We start from the raw sequence: 24472 nt of genomic DNA on the forward strand, positions 1-24472 counted from the left end.
TGCTCAGTGATGTTTTAACCAGGGAAAGATTAAACTGAATGCTACTAGAAGCAAAACTGCCTAACATATGACATGGTCAAAGCGGTAGTGGGGACTGAGAACTGCACCTTGTCCGTGTTCACAGGAGGCCATCCATGCACGCACAGCACTGGAGAGGCTCACAGGGACGCTGCAGCTCTCTGACCTCTTTCCCTCCCCGGCCTCACTTGTTTTAGCTATGCAGGCACTGCTTCTGTATATATTGCCTAGTTTCCCTCAGGAAACAGAGCTGGGGCCATGCTGCTTAATAATAACTGTATTAATTCCTCTCTTTTGCCTGTTCCTTAATAACCTGTTGACCAAACCTGAGCCAATGCAGCAAGGTTCAGAGATGTGTTTCACACAGGCAGCGGAGGGAGGCTGACAGTGATGCTGTAGAGGGGATTGCAGACGCCAGCCATCACTTGCAGTTATGCAAGCAATGCACTTGGGGCCTCCTGGCCATGCACTGTCCTCTGCACCAGGTCCCATCAGAACCAGGGGTCTCCCCTCCTGGGAGAGGATGGGGTGTGAGGGGAAGGGGGCAAAGGGGACAGAGCACCCCACCCCATGCAAAACTGGCCTTGATTAGCTGTGCTGCTCAGAGGGCAATGACTCCAAAGCAGCAGTTTTACAGCAAGGCTGAGGATCCCCAGGGGGATTGGGCTGTGCTTCAGGGCTGATATGAATGGTGCAGTGGCCATGCGTGGGGTCTCCATTTAGCCATCAGGAGAAATAAATTGCCCATACAGTACCGTGTCCAAAGGCTTCCAGAAGAAGAGGAACAGTTTTCTTACAGTTGTAAGTCTTCCTGTCTTTTGCCCTCTCCCTCTCCACTCCTTCACATACTGCCAAGTATTCCCTCTTTAAACAGATCCACATCTCTGTCCCAGACTTAATTCCTGTCATCAGTTTCACTTATCTGCAGTCATCATGCTATTGAAATCACGCTGTTGGAGGCATCTAGTAAAATGTACAAAAAACTGTGTTCAAACTAACTTGTACAGCCAGACACGCATCCAGATGGTTTATAAACACAGGCTTGAAAAGAGGAAGTTTTCAGCTTGTTAGTGCCTCACATTTTTGCTGTACACAGCGGCTGTGTTGACATCATGGACACTTGTGGCTTTGGAAGATCCGATGTAGCTACTGACTTCAGAAACACAGGAGTGAGTGCCTCAGAGGGCTGAGCCAGGCTCCACACTGCCCTCCACTTGCCTGGTGTTTGCCTCTGGCTCCCACTTTCCCCTCCACCCTCCATTTGGAGAATTCAGCACCCTTCCCCAGACATAAGGCCATGGAAAAACAAATACCATTTTTTTCATTTTAGACATCATTATGGATCAAATTCACACACATTTGAGAGGTCAGGACTACCTCCAGTCTCCCTCCTCAAAGCCATGCCCCTTTGCACACTCACTGAAGTGCATGTACCTGTTTTCCAGCAGACAAACAGGAGCATTACACACCATGAATATACACCTGGTGATGAGAGAGCCAGGTAAGCAAACAGAGGCAGGAGCAACCTGAGCACGTGCATGAACTTGTTGTGAAGGTGAAGTGCTGTAATTGTTCTTCAAAACAGAAAATCTAATACTCATCTTCCTTCTCCCTGGAGGACTTTCTCCCAAGAGAGACAGTAAATACTGGCAGACAGCAAGGTGGGAGGGAATGTGTCGTGGGCTGAAGAAGCCAGAGGACATTGGTGGCTGTGGAGCTTTCAGTAGACAGCAAACCACAGCACAAGCTGCACGCTTGTAGCGTGTGCAGCTCCCAGAAGTGTTTCTAGCTCCTTCTCTCTGTTAAGCTAATGTCAGTAAGGCCCAGTACTGAAGAACAGGAAAAGGAAAGAAATATACTTCAACTCCTGGCTCATGCCCTAGGCTGTGCCAGTAGCTGAGAGACATGGTTACTGGGGAATGGGTGGTTTAGAGGAGTAAAATAGCTGTGGATGTGCCATGTATGATACTGCAAACCAACTGATCACAACACGACTTTTGAACCCATCTGTACAAACATAACCCCCCACTTACACGTGATAGTTTCTGTCTGTATGCATTGACACAGCACACATACATGCTGATGTGTGTACACATAGCCATCAGTCTTAGGAGGACTATGTAGCAAACTTCCTAGACAAGTGAAGGTGTATATTTGAGGCTGTGCTCCTGTCACCTGCTCTACTTACCTGTAGTCATCATGCTATTGGTATCATTCACTCCAAATTAGCCCTAACACTTCCTGTGAACTGGAAATACATGTATCTCCAGGATAAGCAGGATGTAGAATTTAAGTTGATTCCAGTTACTAAACCTAATCCAGCTGATAAATACAATTACTGATGCTTTTAGTTCATGATGTACAATGGTGGTGAACTGCTGCATAGATAAAGATCACAGAAGTTTAGACATACATGGAACGAGACACTTGGCAAATGTGCAGTCATGTATTGAGTTTTATGTGATGTATATTTTTTTAAAGTAAGAGGAGAATGTCTAATACTTTCAATATTCAAGATAGAAACTTGGTATCACCAATTCATAGACCCTCAGAGATTTCAATTTGAAAATAACCTTTTCGCAACTCAAAAGGTTCTTACTGCTGCTTTTAAATACTTTGACTTAGCTTCTCTTTACGGTATGCCCTAGCCATTTTTGCTACTCTACCAGTGCCAAGCACCCCTGATGTTGGTGGTTTGCTGGGAGGAAGTGGATATGGCCATAGTATTGCCGTGCCGTGGCAGTACTTGGCTGGGTGACTGGGATGTTCCTTGGAAAGATGGACACAGAATGGTGAAGCCACCCTCTGTTTTGCAGCTGCTGACTGTAATGCCAAGCCTCCTTTCCTTGCTGTAGCAGACACAGCTTGGATACGGGTGAGGAGCCAGGCCTTTTCTTAAGGGTGCTGGGGTTCCTGATAAATACTAAATGAGTTCTGAGCATGCAAACATATTTGCAAGATTAAACAGTAATTATACCTAAAATGTTTGTGGTTTCATTCACTTTTTTAATCTGTCTGGCAGGAATAGACGTAATACACAGCTCCAGATGGCTTAGAATCTTTCTGTCTCCCCCCACTCCCCATCCGCCTTTTTTTTTATTCTGTAGGAAGATTGCTGTTCTGTTTTATATTTTCTATATTTTTTTGTATTTGTTTTCAGCTTCCTTTATCTTTGTGTGAGAATTCTTCAGGTGGCAATTTCTACAGTTGCAGCATCTGATGAGTGATTATTTTTGTTTTAATTTTTGTATTGTTTACAAGAAGACTAAAAGCCATAAGCATGCAGGGAATCCTAAATGAAGCTTAACTGAGTCAATGTTCTCTGAGGAACTGGAGACACTACTTAACTGTTAATAGGACATCTTATGTATCCAGCAGAAGTGCAAAGGAACACTAGCTAGGTCAAGGGTTTTCCATGTTTGCCATGAGACAGACTTTTCTGAAGCACTCAAAACTGTCAGCAAATTTTGCTCCTTTCTTTTATCATTTAAGAGGAGAGGAGAGGAGAGCATCCCCAAATGTCATATTGTCTCTTCTCTACGAAAGGCAGAGAATGAGGGGTTACTCATATTTTCAGCACCTCACTACTCCATTATTGTGTTGAAGATGGAGCCAAAATTGAATGCCAAGTGTCAGAGATTTGGTTGTCGAACAATTCAAATGTTGGCATTACTCTATGAAACAGTCTGTGGTTAGCTTTAGTCATCTCTTCCCTTCTGGTCTGTGTCAGTATTGGAATGGAAATGGTTTCATCCAGATGTCCTTCGGTTTATATGTCTCTCAGGCAAGTGGAAAAGTCAGCAAAGCCAATTTTTTTGCTGCAGTCAGAACAGTACATTGGTGTAAAAAAGCCTCAGGCTGCTACTCAGTGAGCTATGCTACAAGGCCAATGTATTAGCTCTGAAATAGTTATCCCAGAAAACAGTTGGGTTAAGAGTCATTTAGTCAAGCCACCGGGACTGTTAAAATTTCTACCTGGCACAGAGTAAAATTTCTGTATTATTGCAAATTTTTAAGTTATCTTTACACATCAGGAGGCTCTCTTCATAGACCAGAGCAAATAACACACTTGTCTGGAGAAGAGGCTTTTGAGCATTGTGTTCATGTCAGTATTTGCAACTCCTCCATCAAAACAGGTTTCTCTAGTTACTTAGAATTATTTATTTATTTTTTTTTAGTTTGATGGGTTTACATCTCTGTTTTTAGACTACCTGGGGCATTTTGGAAAGGCAGACCTTGTTTACAAACTGCCTGCCCACTCTGGCATGTTGAAATGTCACTGTGCATGCTTACACAGTAAAGGGGATATAATTTACAGGTGCCTCTTGGGGTGGGTGGAGGAGGCACAGGCAGAAATTTTTACACAGTTTGTCCTGGAAATTAACTATGTTGTAGAGGTAGCAAGAGGATCTCTGGTGGCAGGGAGGCAGAGGTATTACCCGGCAAGAAAAGAGACTGTGACTATGTCAGGTCTATATAATGATGTTTAATAGCACGTGCAGTGTGATAGTTTATGGAACTGTAATATATAAATACAATAATGCAAGCATGACAATAGTGGTCACAGTTATGGTTTAGCAGTATTCAACTGTAAGATAACTCTTAGGTAACTATGATGATGGCAATGGATAACTACAACACACTTAGCAGCATGCAGTCATGGAAGAGTTAGCAGTACACTGCTATCATTATGATAGCTGCTCCCAGATCCCTGGAATCTCCAGGTGCTACAAGGTCTGCAAGACTCCGCTTTTGTCCCTGAGCATCCACATTGGTGGCACGGGGCCTCAGGGTGTTGCAGGTGGTCAGGGTGATCTGGAAAAGAGGACAGCCACCATAGCAGCTGATGCTCATGACCCAGTGTCATCAATGCCAGCACTTTTCTGCTGACCCCACCCTGGTCATCCTTGGGTTGTCCATTAGGACACCTTTACCTATGGCCCTCTGGGATTAATTTCCTCCATTTTCTGGAAGATTCATCATTACTTAGCCACTTGCTGAGCTGATCCAAAGGTGACCAGTCACAACATCTTCCTATTACTGTGTCTTCATCCTCCAGCTCTTCCACAGGGGAGTCTGTTCCCTGAAACTGACTCAGAGGTGACCGCTGCTTTCATCATTGCCCTAGGCATCCTAACCATGCCATTACTGCACTTTTTATCCTACATTCTAGAAATCATGTTAAATGAGCAGGACGCTAAATTGCTTCATGACAATGCATGTCAGCAATTTCATTGTGGTCTTACAAATAAACTAAGGCTTCATAGTTAGGCTGGGTCAATGGTACCTTAGTATATTAGTCTTTCACTACAGACAATGCTAAACCTTTTTGTTATGTTTGTTATATAATATAAGTGAAGTTACATTAAGGCCTTATCGTGGCTCAGTGGCCCCCTCTCCCCTGCTTTGGACTGAGACTCCTACAGCCATTGGGTTTCCTCTTACAAATTTATACAAGGATTGTTCCTTTGCTTTGATTATTCATCTGTATAATTTGCCATTTACAAAGTACGTATTGCCTCATGTGCTATGTGACATAGCATGGACCGTTTAAAGTGGGCTGAGTTTCTTCTTTCCTGAGTAAGTATTGATAATGAACCAGACACAGATCTGATCCTCCCTAAGTGGTAACCAGAATTTTGGAGTCCATACTAGTTTCTTCATCACAATGTATTTTTCTCCCATTACATCTCCCATCAAATCCTGAGAATTATTTCTGAGGCATGAAGGAAGAAGAAGGCTTCTCTTGTGACTTTTGAGGAAAATATACATTGAATGAATTTTGTTACAGAGTGTTATTGAAGTGATGTTATTTATAAAACACTCAAAACAAAGCTCTGGGCAATTTTCAAATCAGCCATAATATTTGCATGTGCAAATTCACCAGCCAAGATTGGAAGCATGAAGAGATGACTAAGTAGGTTGCCTCTGCCCTAATGTATGCACTATACAGAGTTGGGCACATGTCCAAGCCACTCATTTGTTCCTGTTGTTCTTATGCAAGCTAACAGCATATTTGCTATAAATTGCCATCGGTTGGGATTTGCTGAGCTGTGGCTAAGCAGGGCAGAACATCTACAACAGAGTCATGACTCATGACCTTGGTTTTGTTATGACAGAAGATGGTTATTATTGAAGGTTGTGGGAAGGAGGGCTCAGGATGCAGAACTCCCATCCCCGTCACCCCCTCAGGACACAGCTTGTTGAATTCACTGGTGTCCATTTTCCCCCTCACCCTACCTGAATGCAGTGAGGCCCATGGTACTTCAAGCCTGATTTCACCTACTTTTAGGGTGTGCTTTGTATGCACTTATTGATGGTCTCTAACAACAAAAAAATAAACTCATCTGAATGGAAAATGCCTCCCAGATAGTATTACTTGAAGAAAACACTTGAGCAACAAGTTTCCTGTACATGATCTTCCAGCATTCCCATATTATTTTTCTTGTTCTTCCCAGGCTCCAGAAATTAATACCTTTCCAAGTTGTAGTTAGTAACAATCCCTGGGTGAAGTTAATACAATTTCTAGGAGACTAACTGCATATTTGGTATCTACTAAAATACATGGCATATATTGTATCTATCTGATGCATAATTTCTTAGATGTATGCGTATAAAGACATTTGGGGTTTTTTTTCTCACTAGTATTTCTAATGAAACTTTAAGATAAAGAACTGTAAGTTTTCCCCAAAGCTAACTGCTTCCCTGCCCCTCATTTCTCCAGAAACTGGAAATTGCATTTGTCCATGCAGAAACTGTAACTTAGCTGCCCCATAGCTCCCATCACCTCTGAGCCATGTTCCCAGGGGCACTACAGCTTGCATGACTGCCTCCCGCTGCTGCCTAGCTGTCCTTTGAGTAAGATTATCTCTTCTACCCCTTATCACAAAAACTTTTCTTCCCTCCCCCCCCCGGAAGTTGTCTCTTTAAAAAAATTGGTTAAAAAGAATCATCAAATGAAAAATAAAATCAGTAGAAAAAAGTAAACCATCTTACCATACAGAAGAGTAGAAAGTTAAGTTTATCCAGGAATATTTTCTTGATCAGATTTTGAACTGCACACATGCTTCAAACATCTGTTGATTTAATAAGGTACATTTGATGGAAGTAACCAATTTTTTTAAAAATAAGGAACTTGAGCTTCTTTTTTTTTTCTTTTCAGTAATAGAGTAATGTAACATAACTGTGTTTTATTTACACTTTTGTAGAAATGTCTCGCTGCAATAATAATTTCTTCTTCGGAACACTGGCAATTCCGTAGTGTTAAGTACATAAGTTAATAGACGGGTATGTGTTCAATTCACACAGACATTAGCAGCACATTAATAATTTGCAGGCTCTTACTGCTAAATTAGTGATTAAATTTATGGCAGATTACCAGAATGAGCTGTCACACAGCATTGGTCACTTTTTTGCATTATGTTGGTGGTAGAGGAAGTAGAACTTCTGGGAACCATAGAAAATCCAAAGCCATATTAGTGGTGGTGGCAGCTCAAATTCTGTAGCGTGCATCTTCGTAACTGCACTTTTCGTGGATAACAACCTTTTTGTTTTGGTGCCTTAGAGAAGAGATGAGCATGTTAATGTACTGGCTCTTAAATCTGAATTGACCGGCTTTTTTAAAAAGGTTTTCTACCAGTGCTTTATGCATTCATTTACCAGATTCAATAACCTGACCTCCAAGCTGTCAATAAATTGGATAAAATCAACAATATACCACCACTGTCCCCCTTTTACCAATCTGTTAGTAGGTCTCCACCAATAATTTCAACACTTCAATCATGTAAGTCCTGCTAACAAATCTCAGCAGTAACAACCACATAGCTGTGTCACGTATGAAGACTTCCAATTCCTCCACTTTTTCTGAAGATTTATGCATTAATACAGAGATAACTTATATTAATTGCACATTTTGCTTGTATTAGTTTTGCAGTTCAATTATCATGATATTCTTATTTTTCCCTCACAGATCTCAAGCTCCAATGGTGCAATGAAATTTTTGCTGCCTGGAAAAGCCCTTCCAGATTTGAACAAAAAAGTGATCAGAGTACCAACTGGAAATTATTAGGTCAGTGTTTTAAGTAATGTTTTTTCAGATACATAAGAGCATACATTAAGTGATGTGAAGTGTTAAATAACAGTTCTTTCTCATGGTGGCTAGTTTATCCATGGGTAATAAGTCGTATTCAAAGGTAGTGTGATATGCCTGTAAACCAATTATGTTCTTCCTGTATGTAAGCATGTTTTCAACAGGTGGGCCTGCTTAATATGCTGCTGCTTTTTTCTGCAGGTTCCTGTTACACAATACAATACCAGCTCTTTAGGGCTGTTAAAAGAATGTAAAAGATTCTGTAAAAAATCAGAAAGGTATGCGTCAGACTACTTAGAGGAAAAGTCAGGGTAGGGCAGCAAATGAGGCCATACAATACCACCCGCATTGTACTAGTTCCTTAAAGACATATTTTTCAATTGTAAAGCATGCTGCCAGTTACTGATTCCCTGTCAGTGTATAAAGGTACTAACTACATGTGCAGTACTTGTCAAACTTCCTGCTCTGTATCAGCCAAACCCATTTCATCAGGAGTTTCCCAGTGAAATCCAAAGAAAGAATCTGTGAAATTATGCAGGGAATAGTAATTTTTTGTAATCAGCCTGAAAGGAGACAAAACAACCCCATACTGCTAGACCTGAACAGTTGGTGTTTTTCAGCGTGTGCTTTGGTAATCAAAGCAAATGCTCAGAGTAATAAAACATCGTGTAACACATGACTACTACCAAGCTCTATCACTCTCTATTCAGAACAGTGTTCTCAAGCTATTTAGGAAGTTAATTTAAACATTTCAAAGCACAAGAACAGTTTTAACTAACTCATTTAACAGGTTTTATTTCAGAGATTTTATTTTCCCCTGTGAATGGCAGTGTATCAATGGGCCTAAGACATTTAAAGTCATATTAATACACACGCTAAGCCTAACAGAGTCAGCAGCCTACTGCTATGGCAATATATCATGATCCTGTTTCAGGAGAGCTTATACTGGGATGAGAAATTATTGGTGTCATTGCTAGAAGTAGCAGTTGACAAAGGACAGGCGACTTTGTAGTGGAGTCCCTGTCTGCTTGACAATGAACTGCCAGTTGCCAAACAATTTTACATGTGCAAAACCATATTTTTCCACTAACCCAGCGGGACTCAAACCACCAACATAAAGATGTGAAAGGGTCTTTCTGCCCCTCTTTCAAGTACTGTATTTCAGTAAGGAACACGATCACTTTTGTAAAGTGAGAGAGGATTTTTCAAATGCCTTCATCCTTGGCCCACTTCTGCTGCCATGGGGATCAGCCCAGTATAAAAAGAAAAAAACTTCATGGCAAAGCAGCTAAATGAACAGAATTAGGAACCTCCACATTTCCTGAGGCAGACATAGTTAAAGTTTGGCTGTGGGTGGCTACCTGTGGTGCCTCCCTGCCATTCCTTTTGTTTGTTGACTATCACACTTCAGTGTGGACACCAAATCCTTAATCTACCTGATAACTGGGCATTGAATGCTTGGTTCTCAAATAGCTGTGAACGGTATTCATCAAAGACACCAGGGTTTATTTTAAGTTGAAGCATTTTATATTGTTGGGAGTGGTGGTTGTTATATAAGGTTTTTTCTCCAATTTTGCATGAATATATATTGCTTGAATGGGTGCTGTTTGATTCAGCACATCACTTCAAGTGCTGAAGCTAACATGACTACTTCCATGCTTGAAGATCAATGTGGATTTAATACTCATGCTGACTCAGTCACATAAAACAATCATCTGGACAAGCAAGCAAAAAATAATTTGATTCCCATGCTTGTTACCAGTCTTATTTCAAAATCCTTGACAAGTGCCAAATATTTCAGAAAAAAACTAATACATCTAATCTGAATCTTGTAGGTTTTCATGATGTCACAGATTTCATTAAAAGAATGGTTTTTACAGTGACTAGCCTTGAAGAAAAGTAATGTAAAGCATATGTGTGCAATTTAAACTGCACAAGAGGTCAATGGAGAAATTATTCAGCTTCTAATCTGAAGTAATAACATTCTCATCCACTGCTTATGATACCAAATCAAAGGAACTCAAAAATAGTGCTGATTGCTTTCAGTAATACAGCATTACAAAATTAATACTATTAATGGATGCTTAGCATATGTGGTGGGTCAAGCTCAGTGCCAAAAGATTGGGAAGATGAAATATTCTGGGATTTTTCTTTTTTTGTGGAATAAATTTAAGGCAACTCTCTCTTTGTTTTCTACTTGGAACATTGCAAATTCTTTGGACCAAAGTACTTCCAACTTACAGAAATTATGAAGATTTGGAGAAGCAGATCCTGAATGATTTTGCTAATCATTCCTCTTGTAATAAGTTCTTATTGAATGTTAGATATCTTCAGTTCAAAGGTGAAGGAGCATGGTTCTTCTTTACACCAGCTTTTCCTTCTACAAGCAGTTGATGGACTATGTTCAGAAGCTTTACATAATATTGTTGCTCTTCAGCCACACAAACCTAGTTTATCATTAAGAATGCTCTCTCTATCTCCATTATACATGCATGAGACCAAATTATGTACTAATGAAATAGCCTGAAGCCTCTTTACCACAAGTCTTTACCATGGCACTTATACTGTATTTATGTGGACAGAAGTCTGCTTTAAGTTCTTTACACCACCTATTTCCTTTAATGCATCATCTGATTCTTTGCATATGCGAATTGAGCTGCAGATGTTAATAGTCTAATCATGCTTCATAAATGAGTGGCAGTTATGTGCCATATTTGTTTGAATAGATGAGAAATTATTTATATTTACTAGGAGGATTTGGGGTTTGTGTCTGTTTGATAAACTACCATTCTAGCATAAGGAATACAGTCACATTGGCATTACTAAGCAGCATTTAAGTTAACTGTGAAATTCATTTAAGGTCAGCTCATACTGGATGGTTGTATGTTTTATTTTGCAAAACCCCAAACAAGTCTAACTTCCCTACAACTATCCACCAGCTAGATATGAGTGATAGGCACCCACTTACCTTTAAAAATCTGAGATTTAGCCAGTGGGTAAGTTGCAAGCCAATTAACTGCTTAGGTTAATATTGTCCTATGTTATAACCAGCCATTTTGCCCAATAATTGCCTTCAAATTTGCCTGGAATTTTGTCATCTTCCAGGTTTAACATGAGCCCTTCTCTAGAAGAGTTGATCTAGTATAGTAAAATAAAAATGATTGAGTTTATTGGTCATATAAGAATAAGAGAGGCATTTGACACTTTTTTTAACTACCCCTATAACAAACATCCTGGCTAGAAGAAGCCTTATTTTTAACTGTTAAGCCAAGACCTTATCCCTTGGATTTTTTATTTTTTTTTAAGTCTGTTGAGTGTTTTCCTGGGTCTTGGGTGAAAAAAACCTAAACGCTGAAACAAGAAAATGCAATATATGAGTCAATTTCCTTTTAAGGAACAATTTTGCTTGAAAAAGTTTTCCTTAAGAGGACTTTTTCTGCTCATGCACAAAGTAATATGTTGTTGTGCAGATTTATGAATAATAATAATTTCTTACATTTTACAAAATTTTATCAGCAAATATTAATTAATCAGCCAAATGGCAGCCACACATTCTGTTTAGCATTATATTGTGATATTGCAATACAGCTGACAGCTGATTGGAGAGACAAACAGCATATTTAAATGGGATGTCAAGTACATTTCTTCAGCCTAGTCAGAATAGGTGTTGTGTAATAACAAGAAGTATTTCCCAGGTTGGAAGGGCCAGTCAAATGATGCCAGGTAAGTTTGCTGAAAGTTTGTCAGGCAGCGAGTTTTTTATTTAGACTCAACACAACCAAATATCAAAATGGTATTAACACAGAATGACAAAGTTACAGAAAATCATTCCAGTGAACAATCCAAACTAAAACTTATTCCAGTACATAATTTCTTCAAGAAAGCTTGCTGCACATGAGTATTTGCCACTGTACTGGGAGTAAGGCACAGTGACACCAAATAGTTACAAGAAGTCTTGTTTTTCTTCTGAGTTTCTTGGGCTTTTACTTTCTCTCTTTTTTTTTTTTTTTTCTTTTTTTTCAGAAACCTCAGTATAAAGGTGGAAGAATTCATCAGGCAAATTGGAAAGACAGAATGAGGTGGGAAAACAGAAGACTAGAAACAAAGAAAAATGAGAATAATATAGGAATATATGATCTAAGCTTTACAATGAAAGAGAAGGGAAAAAGTACAAAAAGGAATAAAATGTGCTATTAAAAAAAAAAAAGTAATGCGGTAAATCTGCACTCCTTGTGCCCAAGGGTACGTTTTTTTCTCCAAGTGCCTCTTAGCTTGTGGTTTAAATCAATAAGAAATTAAATTTCCAGACTTTCCATTTCCTTTCATGTTGTCCAGTCATTACATCCCGCAGAGATGAAAAAGATTACCACTCTGGAGAAAGGGTAAAGAGAATTCAGACTGGAAGCATCTCTCTAAAACTGAACCTGACCTAACAGGTCCACTCTCTCAAAGCAGTTACCCCTGTTCTTAATGATAAGCATGCATGCACTGCTGCTGACTTCAGCTTAATGTGTTTTAACTCACTTGCACCCTTATAGGAGAATTTTTCAAATATGTTTTAGTACGCAGTTGCTTCTTTGGCCAGAATGTAACTAACTAAAAAATAAAAGTAGCCATCTGAGTAGCAGAAACACTAAGGTCTGGTTTCCAGTACATTTTAGAAGGATTTTATGTGTGACTTTCCTTTGGAAGAAGAGGTGGGAAAGAGGGGATTATTAACTTACCCTCTTCTGCCCAGCCACATGTTTTCATGTATCTTAAAGGTATCAGTATCTTTGAGACTTCTCTCCCTCTTGGATTGTGTTGACATTGGACAGTAATGTCAAAAGTTAATGGGGGGGGGGGGGAAGAGGTTGCAGATACACACAGAGGCAGAATGGTTGAATGTGTCCAATTCTGCATAGGAAAATCCTCTAAAATAACTATATGGATCTCAAGCATTACTTAATTTTTTTCTATTCTTATCTCCCTCCTTGCTCTTCTTTGTAGAGGAATGTAAAGGCTGAAAGCTATTAAATGGCTATATTTGTCTATAAGGATCACAAGCTTCTTTGTTTTCTCCCTTTGTGCATGGTGCAAAGATCCTTTCACAGGGAACCAGCACGCACTCTGTTTCCATAGGCCTTGTCATCTTCTGTTGTGGTGCAGGACATCAGAGCACATACAATGCAGAGCATCAGCTCATGGCAAGATTACTTTGTTTGCTTTCTTTTCAGTTCTTTACTGACTTAGAGAGATAACTAAATAGAAATTTCCCCTAACAAGAGTATCGCTGAAAAATAGATTAGATAATCAGGCCAAAGTAGCTAGACATATTAGCTGTGCATTTTAGTTTGATGCTTGGGTTTTTTCCTTCCATAGTCATTATTTTCTGTGTCTCATATAGAAAGCTATTATCATGAGGCTAACTTCATCCAAAAGTCTATGACGCAGCTGTTAATAATACTAAAGATAAAGGAGCACTTACTGATGGCTTTCAGATGGGTTTGAAGTTACTCTGTTCCCACTGAGTCAGTAGCTCTTTGCCAAGAGCTATTGAAACCCCCCACTTCTCTGCTGACATTTTTTTAAACTAGCACCTTTTTCACAACAATAGTAACCAGCACATTCAGACCATCAGTATGTACACCCACACAGGATAGCACTGTGTCCTGCCTGCTCACACATCAATTTATATTTATTTTGTTATTCTGCCAGTCTTTCTTTATTCTCCCAGTCAACCTTCCTTTCTGCAATTCAAATGAGTCATGGGATCATGCAAACTGTTGCAGTGTAAGCAGTTTTCCTACATATTTGTTGAAAATGGTTTCCTTAGAGTCCCACCAAAGGCAGCGACTTTAAGTACTTTCTAAATAGGACATTGAGAATTACTTCTTTAGATGTCTCTTCATTTAGCAGCTGAAGTGCCACAGCTCCATAATGCATCCTCCAGCAATATTTTTGTCTTTTAGCTCCTACCTAGATCCATTAAATGTGGTATATGCTGTTTCAGGACTGCCAAGAAATGCTCTTCAACCATGTGGTCTCTCAGACTGTACAGCTCTTAATTTTGCAGAAATCCCAATCACAGGCCCACTGTGAACATTCCTACTGGGGCCTGCGGTATGTCCATGCAGTGCATTGTTTCCTCTAGCCCTCTGCTCTTTCTTCATGGCAGGACTATCAACACATGAAGCTTCTTTGTGGCTCCAGGGTTTTAAACTGCTAACAGCTTTAGACAGTTTGCTAAAGCTTGTTAAACTCAAATTATTTTGATAATGCATTATAGTAACAAGACAAATCAATTACCCCAGCATAACCCTTCACCTTTCTTCATCCAAAGATTTGTATTAATTGCTTAGAAAAGGATGATCTTGTTTAAATAAATCTACTCCTATTAAATCAGAAAACAGGAAAAAAAGACATTTTTAGAAGCACAGTGGTGATTCCACAGGGCTCACAAACCTATTAAACAGTTCATTCTATCTATGTGGGGTTTTAGGCTCCTAAAACTCTTCCCATTTCATTTAATTCAGGCTGATTAGAGACAATAGTCTTCTGCTGCTTTCCTTCTGATTTCTACAGTTGTTTGAGAATTCTCTGGAGTCATTAAAATTTAAATCTGTTCTTATGCATTGTCCCAAGGAAAGTTGGGGAAGCTTTGGCAAAATCCTCTTCTTAAGCAGGGAGGGGTGCAGACAGTTGAGCTGTTAGGAGGGTGGAGGGACAATGAGTGCACAGCAGCAGCGGGACGAACTCTTATTGTGACTGAGCTCAGAACTAGGATTTGGGGCACTACAACTTGTCATTGCTTGAGGAAGCTCAGTGGCTGTAAACTTAGTCTGGCTCAGTGCAAAAAGTATGGGATAGGGAGTCAGGAGATCCGCATCCTGTTTCTGTATTTTCATTGCTCAAGTAGCTGCAGTTGCTTCTGTTTCTGTCTCATGTCCTCTCTGCCTGTTTGGATCTGTGTAAACAGTAAGCTCTCTGAAGCAGAGACCATCTCAATACATGCTGTGCAGTTACAAAGCACTGCCCTCACAATTAATAGTGCTTCTGCTTGTCTACACTAAAGATTTTTCCTTGCAAAGATACACTGGTGGCTACGGCAAGGCATAGCTTCAGAAAAGAGACACACTGCAAAACAATACTCCTGTTAATCATGTTCTACTTACTACAGCAGCTAAAAAAGAGCAGCAAAGGATATTGATCCCAAGAACTGTGATTATTACCTTATAGCTATCTCTTAAATCTTGCTCAAAGGCAAAGAGTGGAAATTAGATAGACTTTTCTTCATAGACAAAATTTCAGCTTCTGAAAACTCCTTCTGTCACATCAGCATCTGATAGAGGTGGCCTGTCACAATCAAGGAGTTGTTTTCTTTGTGCCTGAGTCTGGGTGAGAATCAGATGCCTGGGCAGTGATGTCTGAGGATGCACCTCTGTGTTCCCTTGAGACCCAGAGAATTCTCCTAGAAAAGGCTTTTTGAGAAATTCTTTCCCTTCTCTTTGCAGACGTGACCATGGCAGAACTACTCACTGTGACTGCACTGCCCTCCTCCTCAGGTATGACAAAAGGCTCAACCTGTAGCAAGGACAAGACAGAATTTACTCTGCAGGCTCTGGGTGATGTCTCTCTTGGCATTTGGGATACTTTAGTCTCATGACAAGGTGTGCAGGCCTCTCCCCATTAACTGATGACCTACACAGAGGCCTGAGCACCAGCTGAGGTCTTCAGTATTTCAACTCCCTGACCTCTTTATCAAGCCTTTAGCCTATCATCTGTAAGTAGTTTTCCCATCTCGTTTGGGTGTTGTTAGGAGAAATAGTTTTCAAATATTGCACATTTCTGAACTACAATAAGATGAATGCCATACATATAATGGATACCAGCAGAGATGAACTCTATTTTCAAAGCATTGTCCCCTTACTAAGCTGAAAAGTAGTATGTCCTTTGATTTAAGGGGTTTATTTTACTCCTCTTACTACATTGTGTTAGTCACCTTATGATGAGCCCAACTAAAATATTAGCTATAAACTTTATTTAAAAGTCAGCTTCAGTCCAAAAATTTTATAATAGTTACTGAATTAGACTCTTTTTTAAGTGGTCACCTTCCTAAAAAGCCTATTTTATTATTTTGGTAGATGGCAATATAAAGAAGACATACAAAACTTTTTCAGGTAACATGCATGGACCTAATTTTTAGTTGCTATTTAAAGCTGGATGATGAGCTAGAATATGACATATATATCCAGGCTTAACCAGTGTTGCCAAACAGGCTACACTAGCAAAGAAATGGCTCATGCAAGGAAAAGGAGCTATTCTGCTGCTAGAGCTAAAACACGTTGCTAAAGGACGTAAGCTGTACCTGCAATGGACTCACATGAAAGAGTGATGTGGGTTTTATTTGGCGCAGCGTAGCCAGATGTTGGCTAGAAGCACCAGCAAACCTCAGAACGAAGCGCTGCATGCCTGCGTACCTATTCACCTCCACAGAAGTGACGGACCAGGGGTCTAACCACAGAGAAACGGGACTGCGAGCCCACTTAATGGGAGCAGGCAGAGGCACAAACGAGGTGAGGACCTGGCCCCGCTCCCGCAACTCACCATCCACAGCAAGGCTGTGTGGGATGGGCATGTATTAACTGAAGGGTGCAGGAGGCCAGCAGTGCGTACCTGCACGCCTGCATCCCCAGGCAGTCTGCGTCAGACGCCTCTGAGTCAGCACGCCTCCCGGGCCAGTCCCCTGGGGTGCGATCTCCCGGACCTAACTTTTAGTCATCAAAGTCATGCAGAAGCAATGCCTGAGCAGAGCCAAGTAAGGCACCTGAAGTCAAGACCGAGTCGAAGTGGAGTTATGGGTAAACAAAATATGTCTGGGGTTCAAATAACTACACCTCAACATAAACCAATGGAAAACTTATGCCAGTCTTTTTCGTTCTTCCCCTTTTAATATCTGTGCGATGGATGTAGAGCTAAGCTGATACACATGTTAAAAAAGTTCCTGGAAGTAGAAGCACGTGGTAGATCAGCAAGTTCCAGCAGAGCCACATGAGGAGGCAGCTCATACTATAGCTCATACTATAGCTACCTAGATTAATTTTAAAAGCACTTCTACCCACAGGTGATAAGGATGCACTCATGTACTTCATGCACAAAAACTAATTAACTGGTATGAGGGCAGTATTAGGGAGAAGGACACACCTTTAATTCCAGCACACCAGTGCAGCTAATCATCAAAATAATACTCATTTTCTGTAATCATTTCCTACATGATCTGGGGTTCCCTTTTCTCTGTGGCATCATTGAAGATAATGGGACTTTGGGGCCGTATGCTACAATCGGGAAGAAATTCCTGCCTAATTGCAGCACGGATTTTATTTTCTGAAGTAACTTGTGTCAGTAACATCAAATGTCAAGGTTCTGGACTCGATTATCTTATCTTGTAGTAGATTTTATATACATGATCTCATACAGTGTTGTGTTTCTTTGCATGGAACCTTTCCAAAATACTACATCAGAAAATTACCTGTAAGCTGAAAAATTCTCCTCCTTTCACCTGCAATGGGCAGTTGCTTGCTCTGTGGACTGTGCAGTCTTCACTTCATTAAGGTTATTTAGTGCTCAAGGAGCACACCACAGCTTTGAAGCTGGTGAGGTCAGCTTCTCGATGGTTTCTCCTTGAGAAAAACCATGCTAGGGAAGGGGTTTTCTGGTGCTTCTGTGTTGCTAAAATGGTCCCTTGAAGATACTTCCACTTGTTGCAACTAAGGAAAAAGCCAACTGTTCATTTTGCAAATGGATGGACGAATGTAAAGTATTACAGTCCCATAGCAGAGTCAATGTGAAGACAGCCATCTTCACTTCAGCTATTGATAAAGGTTGCTTGAACTTCCTCAGCTAGCCTTTTGTTGGCATGCTTTTGAGAGTTCACAGACCTTTCTGATCCACAGGAGAGCTGTAGAAACACTAAACTCTAGGTAGTGGATCATAATAAACAGCTGGAAACTTGACATTTTCACATATTCCTGAACATGATGCTTGGATGCTTCCGTACAGTAGCCTTTATTTATGCTTAAAAATTATTTGCCATAGCACCACAGTAATTCATTTTCCTTTGAAGTCAGTTGAAATCTTTAATTATTACTTTGGGGACAGGGTCCAACAAATTGTTTCCAGTATACAGGAGAAAATGTAAAGTTTACATAGATTGCGCAAGAAAAAGCCAGTTTCATAGTAAAAGCATATGGTAAAAATGGGCTTCCTCTTTGAGTAGGGTCTTGGCTGATACATAAGGACACAGAGGATGCTCTTCTTTTAATGTGTGTGCAATACTCCATCACTATTGAAATAAATTTTGTTAATTTGTAAGACAGAAACAACAAAGTCTACAAGAAGTACAATAATGGGAACTCTCGACACTGAAATCTGCATGAAGGAATGCAGAAAGAAAATTTCACTGAGAATTTATTTTCCCCTCTCTTCAGTGCTAATGTTGTTTCTTTGAAGTACCGTTAGCAAAAGCAATTCAAAGCTCAGCTATGTGTATGCAGTAGTTATTTCTTTACAGCAAGTTTTCTAAAAAAAAAAATAAGACCTTTTACCTTGATACAGTGCTTTTCATCTTCAAAGCATTTTCACAAATACACTCCAGCTAATCTGAACTCCCCTTCAACATAGTTAAGGTTGATTATAATCAAGATTATGACTTTACAGGAGGGACAGAGTTTAAATTACATTCACACACAAAAGTATTTGATGTCAGAAAAGGGAGTAAAACTCAAGGGTCACTATGTCCTAATTATCTGCCCACAACACTACAGCCTCTTCTTCCAACCTTGTTTGCACTGTGAAGAATTATCTTCTTACACATAGACTATTTTCTATATTTAACTAAATAATATACTACTTGTGTCATTAAAGTGCTTCTTACACAAACAAGAATGTTTCTGTTCATTTGGCCAAGATTTCACAACTCCGTCAGGCATATGGCCAAAACTGCTAGGTAGTTGCAGGGACCTTAAATTGTCAGATCTTCCCATCAGTACTTCTAAGGACAGGGTTTTCAGGTATTGACAACATGCGGACTTTCACCACAATTCTCTTGAGGCATAAAAAATTACACTTTACATTTGAAGGGCCTTAATCTCGTGTATAAATTGCTTATTTTCATCTAAAGGTACTTTTGTATTTTTTGAGTGGTGTAAGTTGTAAATGACACTTAGTTCTCAACACATTATTTTAACTTAATCCAAGGAAACACTGTCCATGAGGCACAGCCACCTGAAAAACTGAGACATTAAAGCAGAGACTCCAAGTCACTGTGCATTTATTTTTGAAAAAGTGAAATGAAACTCCACTAAATAACTCATTTTTATTCAGATAAATGCATTTACATTTCATCATTTAGAATACGAAGTACCAAGCGCACCCTCTGGGAAAACACAAAGCTATCATTTTATTTCAAGGTTTTCTGCAACGCCATAAATGGAATTGTGAACTGAAATTGCAGCTTCTCTAGTAATGCTGTAACCGGTGTCTTTTTAATTGTATTCATCCTAAACATCCATGTTCACGATGTTTTCCTGATAATTATGGTGGTGCTTTTGGTGGGGTGGTGTTTGATTATCTGCTTCCAATTTAAAATGGCTGCTGTAGAAAGCTGACTACTCACTATGATAAATGCTGCATTAAGAATTTCTAGATTATAGTTTACTAATGAACAGTCACTGAAGTGGACCTTATCTCTCAGTCCTATAGCAGGACTTTCATTTGAAGCTATTCAAAACTGAGTTACCAAAAGCATATTGTCTACAGAAATGAAAGCATTTAAAAATATTTCACAAAGCACTATTTCTTACCTGTTATTTAACAGTTAAATCATTTTGAAGGCTTAAAGGCATGTACGGCTCGACCTAAGTTATAAGCTGGTGTAAGTAATGGGATTTCACTAGCTGTTGATATACAGTGAGCTCACTTGAAGGAGTGCAAAATTTCATATTGATACAGATTTTCGTTACTATTTAATGGCCAAATTGAAATTAGCATGGTATTAAACTTGAAAAGGTACTTAGTTTGTCTGCAAGAATCCAGTTTTTCAGCTCCTTTTTCTGAGTACAAGCTGTCCACCCACTGTCTAGAATGTGCAAAAACAGTGGCTCAGACTAGACATCTTCAGAAACCCCATCTAATGAAGCTTCTTTTGAGCTTCCAGCTCAACAGTACTTATGTCATTAACAATTCCCCATAAGCAGGCTTTTCTGCTTGCTGTTCTGTGTTCAGATGTACCCTGGATATATATAGACCTTTATATAGACTAATATTCCTATGAAATACTATAGTTAGAGAGTCCATAAGCATGAAGTTGGAAAGGTGGTACCTCTCTGGACAGCTACAGTATCAAACTCCCACAGGAACAGCCTGTGCAGGAACAGCTACCACAAGTTTTAAATGGGAGTAAGAAAGGACTCTTTTAACTTATGGTCCCCAATAGTTCAAATAGTGAATATTTTCACACTATTTAAACAAAGTGAGTTCTCATATTCAAAAAGAAGCAAAAAAACAGAACCAGAAAAGCAAAAAGATTGCACATAGTTCTAGTAAAAGATGAATACTGCAACACAACTGACACAGCTTTTTATAAGCAGTTCAGTGGAGGAAAACTGTAGTAGAATTAAACAGAAGTAATTGCCAAAAATTATTCACTGAAAGATTCTGTGCACTGAAAGTACAACATGTGCCTTCAATAGAAAGGCCAACCTAGAATGAGAAAAATAGGGTAAATTTCAGTCTTTATTATGGTATTACGGCTATACTGCACCAGACTGAAGAAGTGTGTGTACTTCTTTCTCCCTTTATTAAACTATGATTTTCTGAAGTCATTTCTCATCAGTATAGTCTCACATTTTGAACTGCAGTAAGAAGTCTTCAGCCCCTGTGACAAAAATCCCAGCTGTGTAGGAAAATGTCTAACAAACACTGAAGACAAGAGGATAAAGTTTAAAGCTGCACAGAGAGCAAATTCCAGCTGGAATAAAAGTTCAGCACTAGCTGCTACTGCCTTAAGTTATCAGGAATATCTTTTCTCTGGTATACAATGAACTGCCTCACAGATCTCAGCAGGTTTCTCAGCCGTGATAAAATGTAGGACATATATTCAGTGATGAATCCGAGTCTGCATTTACTAGCAGATGTGTGACATTTTTTAACACACAGGTAGCACTGAGTGGCACTTGAGAATGGAACATCTGGATGGCTGAGGTCTCTCCGATAGATAAAGTTGCTTTAAAGAAAATCTATGACAAACACTTTCAAAAAATAAATACTTCCAATTAACAAGATACTGTCTATTTCGGAAAGCTCTATATTTGATATTTATATCTATCTATAGTAATATAATACATATCAAAACTATTGAAGTTTCTCAAAATGTAAGATCGTGTTACAGTAAAACAAATGTTCTGCTTAATTGTATGGACTTGTGGCAACAAGAAAAATACCACAAACAGGACAACTGGAGTTATTAATATATAATGCTACAGTGTTTTATCTTTTCATATCACTTGAAGCTCTATTTAGCTTGGAGAGCTAAATATACATTCTTTCTATATACATGTACTTCAGAAAGAAAATAAAATTCCTTTATTTTTTTTTCAACACATGCTCGTGTTTCTTCTCAGAATCATTTCTGGGCCTTGAAAAGACCACCCTTAATTTAAACCATATTAAACCTCTAAATGAATTGTTTTTTAATTGAAAACAAACCTCTTCCACTTAGTTACAAATACCTAATTTATAACTAGGAATTTTCACATAGGTTAGAGCTGGAATTTTGGTCTCATTTTGCCATTTCTCGCAATCCAGGAGTAATCAGCACTTTTTGCTTCATGTCACTGTTTTCTAGGGCGCTCCCGGGATTTTGCAGTGCTGCTCAGTTCCACCCTCTGTTCACAAATTGAGGAATTTTCGGGGGAAGTCAAATAAACCACAGTGTCTCCACGAATACGGTAGGTGGTCCAGCTGAAATGTGGACCATCTGAAAGTCAGTTTTCAGAGACCAAGCCAATGCTTAGCATTTTCAGCGTGTGCTTACACATTTAAGTAGATAAATTATTTCTATCTATCCACGACATTTGCGGAATACTGTTTTCTAAAACTGCAGCATAACTCGGAAGAGCAATTACATACCACCTGCTGCAGCATTGCTCCCTTTACACACAGTCAGTGAAGACTCCCAGAGGGTCGCATGTAAATGTGCAGATCAGAAGTATCAAAAAGAAAGCAGGATGGGTGCCCTGGCTGCGATTTCAAGAGATATTTAAACACAGCAGCATTCTCGTTGACTTAATAAAAGTACTTCCGAGATGAAAGCTTTTAAAAAAGCATGAAAACCTTCACTGAGGATACATTTCAAGGACGTAGCAACATTTCAGGCCTTACGGACCAGACGATAGCGATGTTTCAAAAGCACGCTGGAGATGTTCCGATAAGGCCACTGGTGAAGTACAGGAACAGCATGTTAACAGAAATACTCAGAAATAATGGGATGGCAATATCCACTGGCGGAGAGGAGATATCCTGGGGGAAAAAAAAAAGAGGGGGGGAAAAAAGCAGTTATGTCGTATGCTGTGACACAAAACCACGACACACCAGATTTTACTCCAAGGAGCTGTTCCGCATCGTGTGCTCCTGCTCGCTTCCTGAAGAATTCCAGCTGTGTGACTAGCATTGGGCGAAACCGCTAGCGTCGGGCTCGCAGCCGGAGACCGGCCCCTCAGGCCCGGGGAGCGGAGTCCTCGGGCGCCCCGGCCTCTCCCGCTCGGGCCGCAGGCACAGACCTGCCGCGCCGCGGAGCTGCCGGGCCTCCCCGGCGCCTCCTGGGGCCGGAGCTGCCAGGGGAGGGGAGGGGAGGGGAGGGGAGGAGAGGCCGCCGGCGCGGCCTGCCCTCAGCGCGGGCGGGCGCTGCCACCTAGCGAAGAGCGCATGGCAGCGGCAGCGGCAGCGGCAGCGGCACCCGGCTGGCCAACCCGCCGGCCCGCCTGCCCGCCCGCCGGCCTCCCGCCTCCCGCGCCGGGGAGCGGGGTCGGCCCCGCGGGGGCGGGGCCGGGCCGGGCCACACGTGGCGCGCGGCGCTGGCGGGCTGGCCGGCTGGCCGGGTGCCAGCGGCACCGCCCCACGCTTCCCGCCCTTCCCGCCAACATGGCCGCCGCCGCGGCCGTTAAGGTAAGAGTAGCTCCCCGCCGCCACGGTTTGGGAAGGAGGAGGAGGCGGCGGCGGCGCCCGCTGCCACCCACCGCCGCCCTCAACCCCTCCCCGCCTGTCGCCCCCCGGGGCGCTGCTGTCGCAGCGGGCGTGCGGAGCGGGAGGGCGCGGGCCGCGCCGCTGCCCTCCCGGCGCTGCCGAGCGCGTGGGCGGAGGCGCAGCCCCTGGCCCGCAGTGTCCTTCCCTGCTCCCTGCTCCCTGCCCGCCTCCGCCCCGCCCCGCCCCGCCCGCTGGGAGCGGGCCCGGGAGGACGGCGGCCCTCAGCGGTGGCGGGCGGGAGAGGAGCCGCCGGGGCGGGCGGGCGCCGGGTCGAGCGTCCCCCGTCCCCCGCCTCCTCCCCAGGCGGCCGCCTCGCCCGGCTGGGGCCTCTCCGCCGCGGCACGGGCAGCCCCCGCGCCTCAGGCGGCGCGGCGCTGCCGCAGGCGACGGCCCTGCCCGCCGCGAGCCCTGCCCGCCGCTCCCGGCCGTGCCCCGGCGGGCGGCCCGGGCCGTCCCCGCTGGCTCTCCCGGAAGAGGCGGACGGGGTTTTTTTCACAGGAGAGCCGGAGGCCTCTGCCTCTCGGGGCTCGCGACCCGGCTGCGGCGTGTCGGGTTTCTCAGTGAGAGGAAGCGGGGCGGGTCTGTAACTCTCGCAGGGGGCACAAATCCCGAAGCTGCAGCAGAAGCGAGCCGGTGCAAAACTTTAGCTTAAGACTCGTCCGTCCCGCGTGTTCAAAAAATGGCTGCAAAACGTGACGGCCTGCCTCGGTCATGAGCAGGCCAGTTAGGCTGATACTCTGGGTTTGCGTTCTGACCAAAACATGAATTAGTTTTCCGAGGTGATGTAACTCTCCCGGTTGGTCTGGTGTGTAGAAATCGCTTATAAGCTGTCTTTATTTTACAGAGACGGCAGGTTTATTCTCTTAATTGTATACAGCTTGCTGTTTATCTCCTTTTTAATGCCATCCTGTTCCCCTTCTCATTATCCCCGAAACAGAAGAGAGGAGGAATACAGATGTGCTCATTAGTTGTTAGTTGTCACAAAGACTCTTAGCTGATCGTGACAATGCTTAACGTGAACTAGTGTTTCAAGACCCTCACATGGACAAGCGTAGACTGTTACTGCACTGATACTTCTGTGTCTTG

At 41.7% G+C, this 24472-nt stretch overlaps 1 protein-coding gene and 1 long non-coding RNA gene across 4 annotated transcripts in view; one reads left to right on the top strand and one right to left on the bottom strand.

The window, feature by feature from the left end:
• Positions 1-4484: 4484 nt before the first annotated feature.
• Positions 4485-23062, bottom strand: LOC138683858 (uncharacterized). Of its 2 annotated transcripts, XR_011323329.1 has the most exons (3): positions 22274-23052; positions 7015-7094; positions 4485-4833 (listed from the first exon to the last, which is right to left on the bottom strand). It is a non-coding gene; the product is annotated as an uncharacterized lncRNA (long non-coding RNA). The 2 variants fall into 2 exon arrangements; XR_011323328.1 differs by lacking the exon at positions 7015-7094 and having other exon boundaries at positions 22274-23062.
• Positions 23063-23158: 96 nt separating this feature from the next.
• The window catches only part of MTAP (methylthioadenosine phosphorylase), a 33568-nt gene continuing 32254 nt past the window's right edge, over positions 23159-24472 (top strand). The window contains exon 1 of one of the 2 annotated variants that reach the window (XM_069776894.1): positions 23159-23308. In XM_069776894.1, the coding sequence (XP_069632995.1) occupies positions 23285-23308 (24 nt within the window). In that variant the 5' untranslated portion in view covers positions 23159-23284. The remainder of the gene's footprint in view (positions 23309-24472) is intronic. The other variant, XM_069776895.1, reaches the window with a different exon arrangement.

The sequence above is a fragment of the Haliaeetus albicilla genome, chromosome Z, assembly GCF_947461875.1.
Source record: "Haliaeetus albicilla chromosome Z, bHalAlb1.1, whole genome shotgun sequence".
NCBI classification, from domain to species: Eukaryota; Metazoa; Chordata; class Aves; order Accipitriformes; family Accipitridae; genus Haliaeetus; species Haliaeetus albicilla.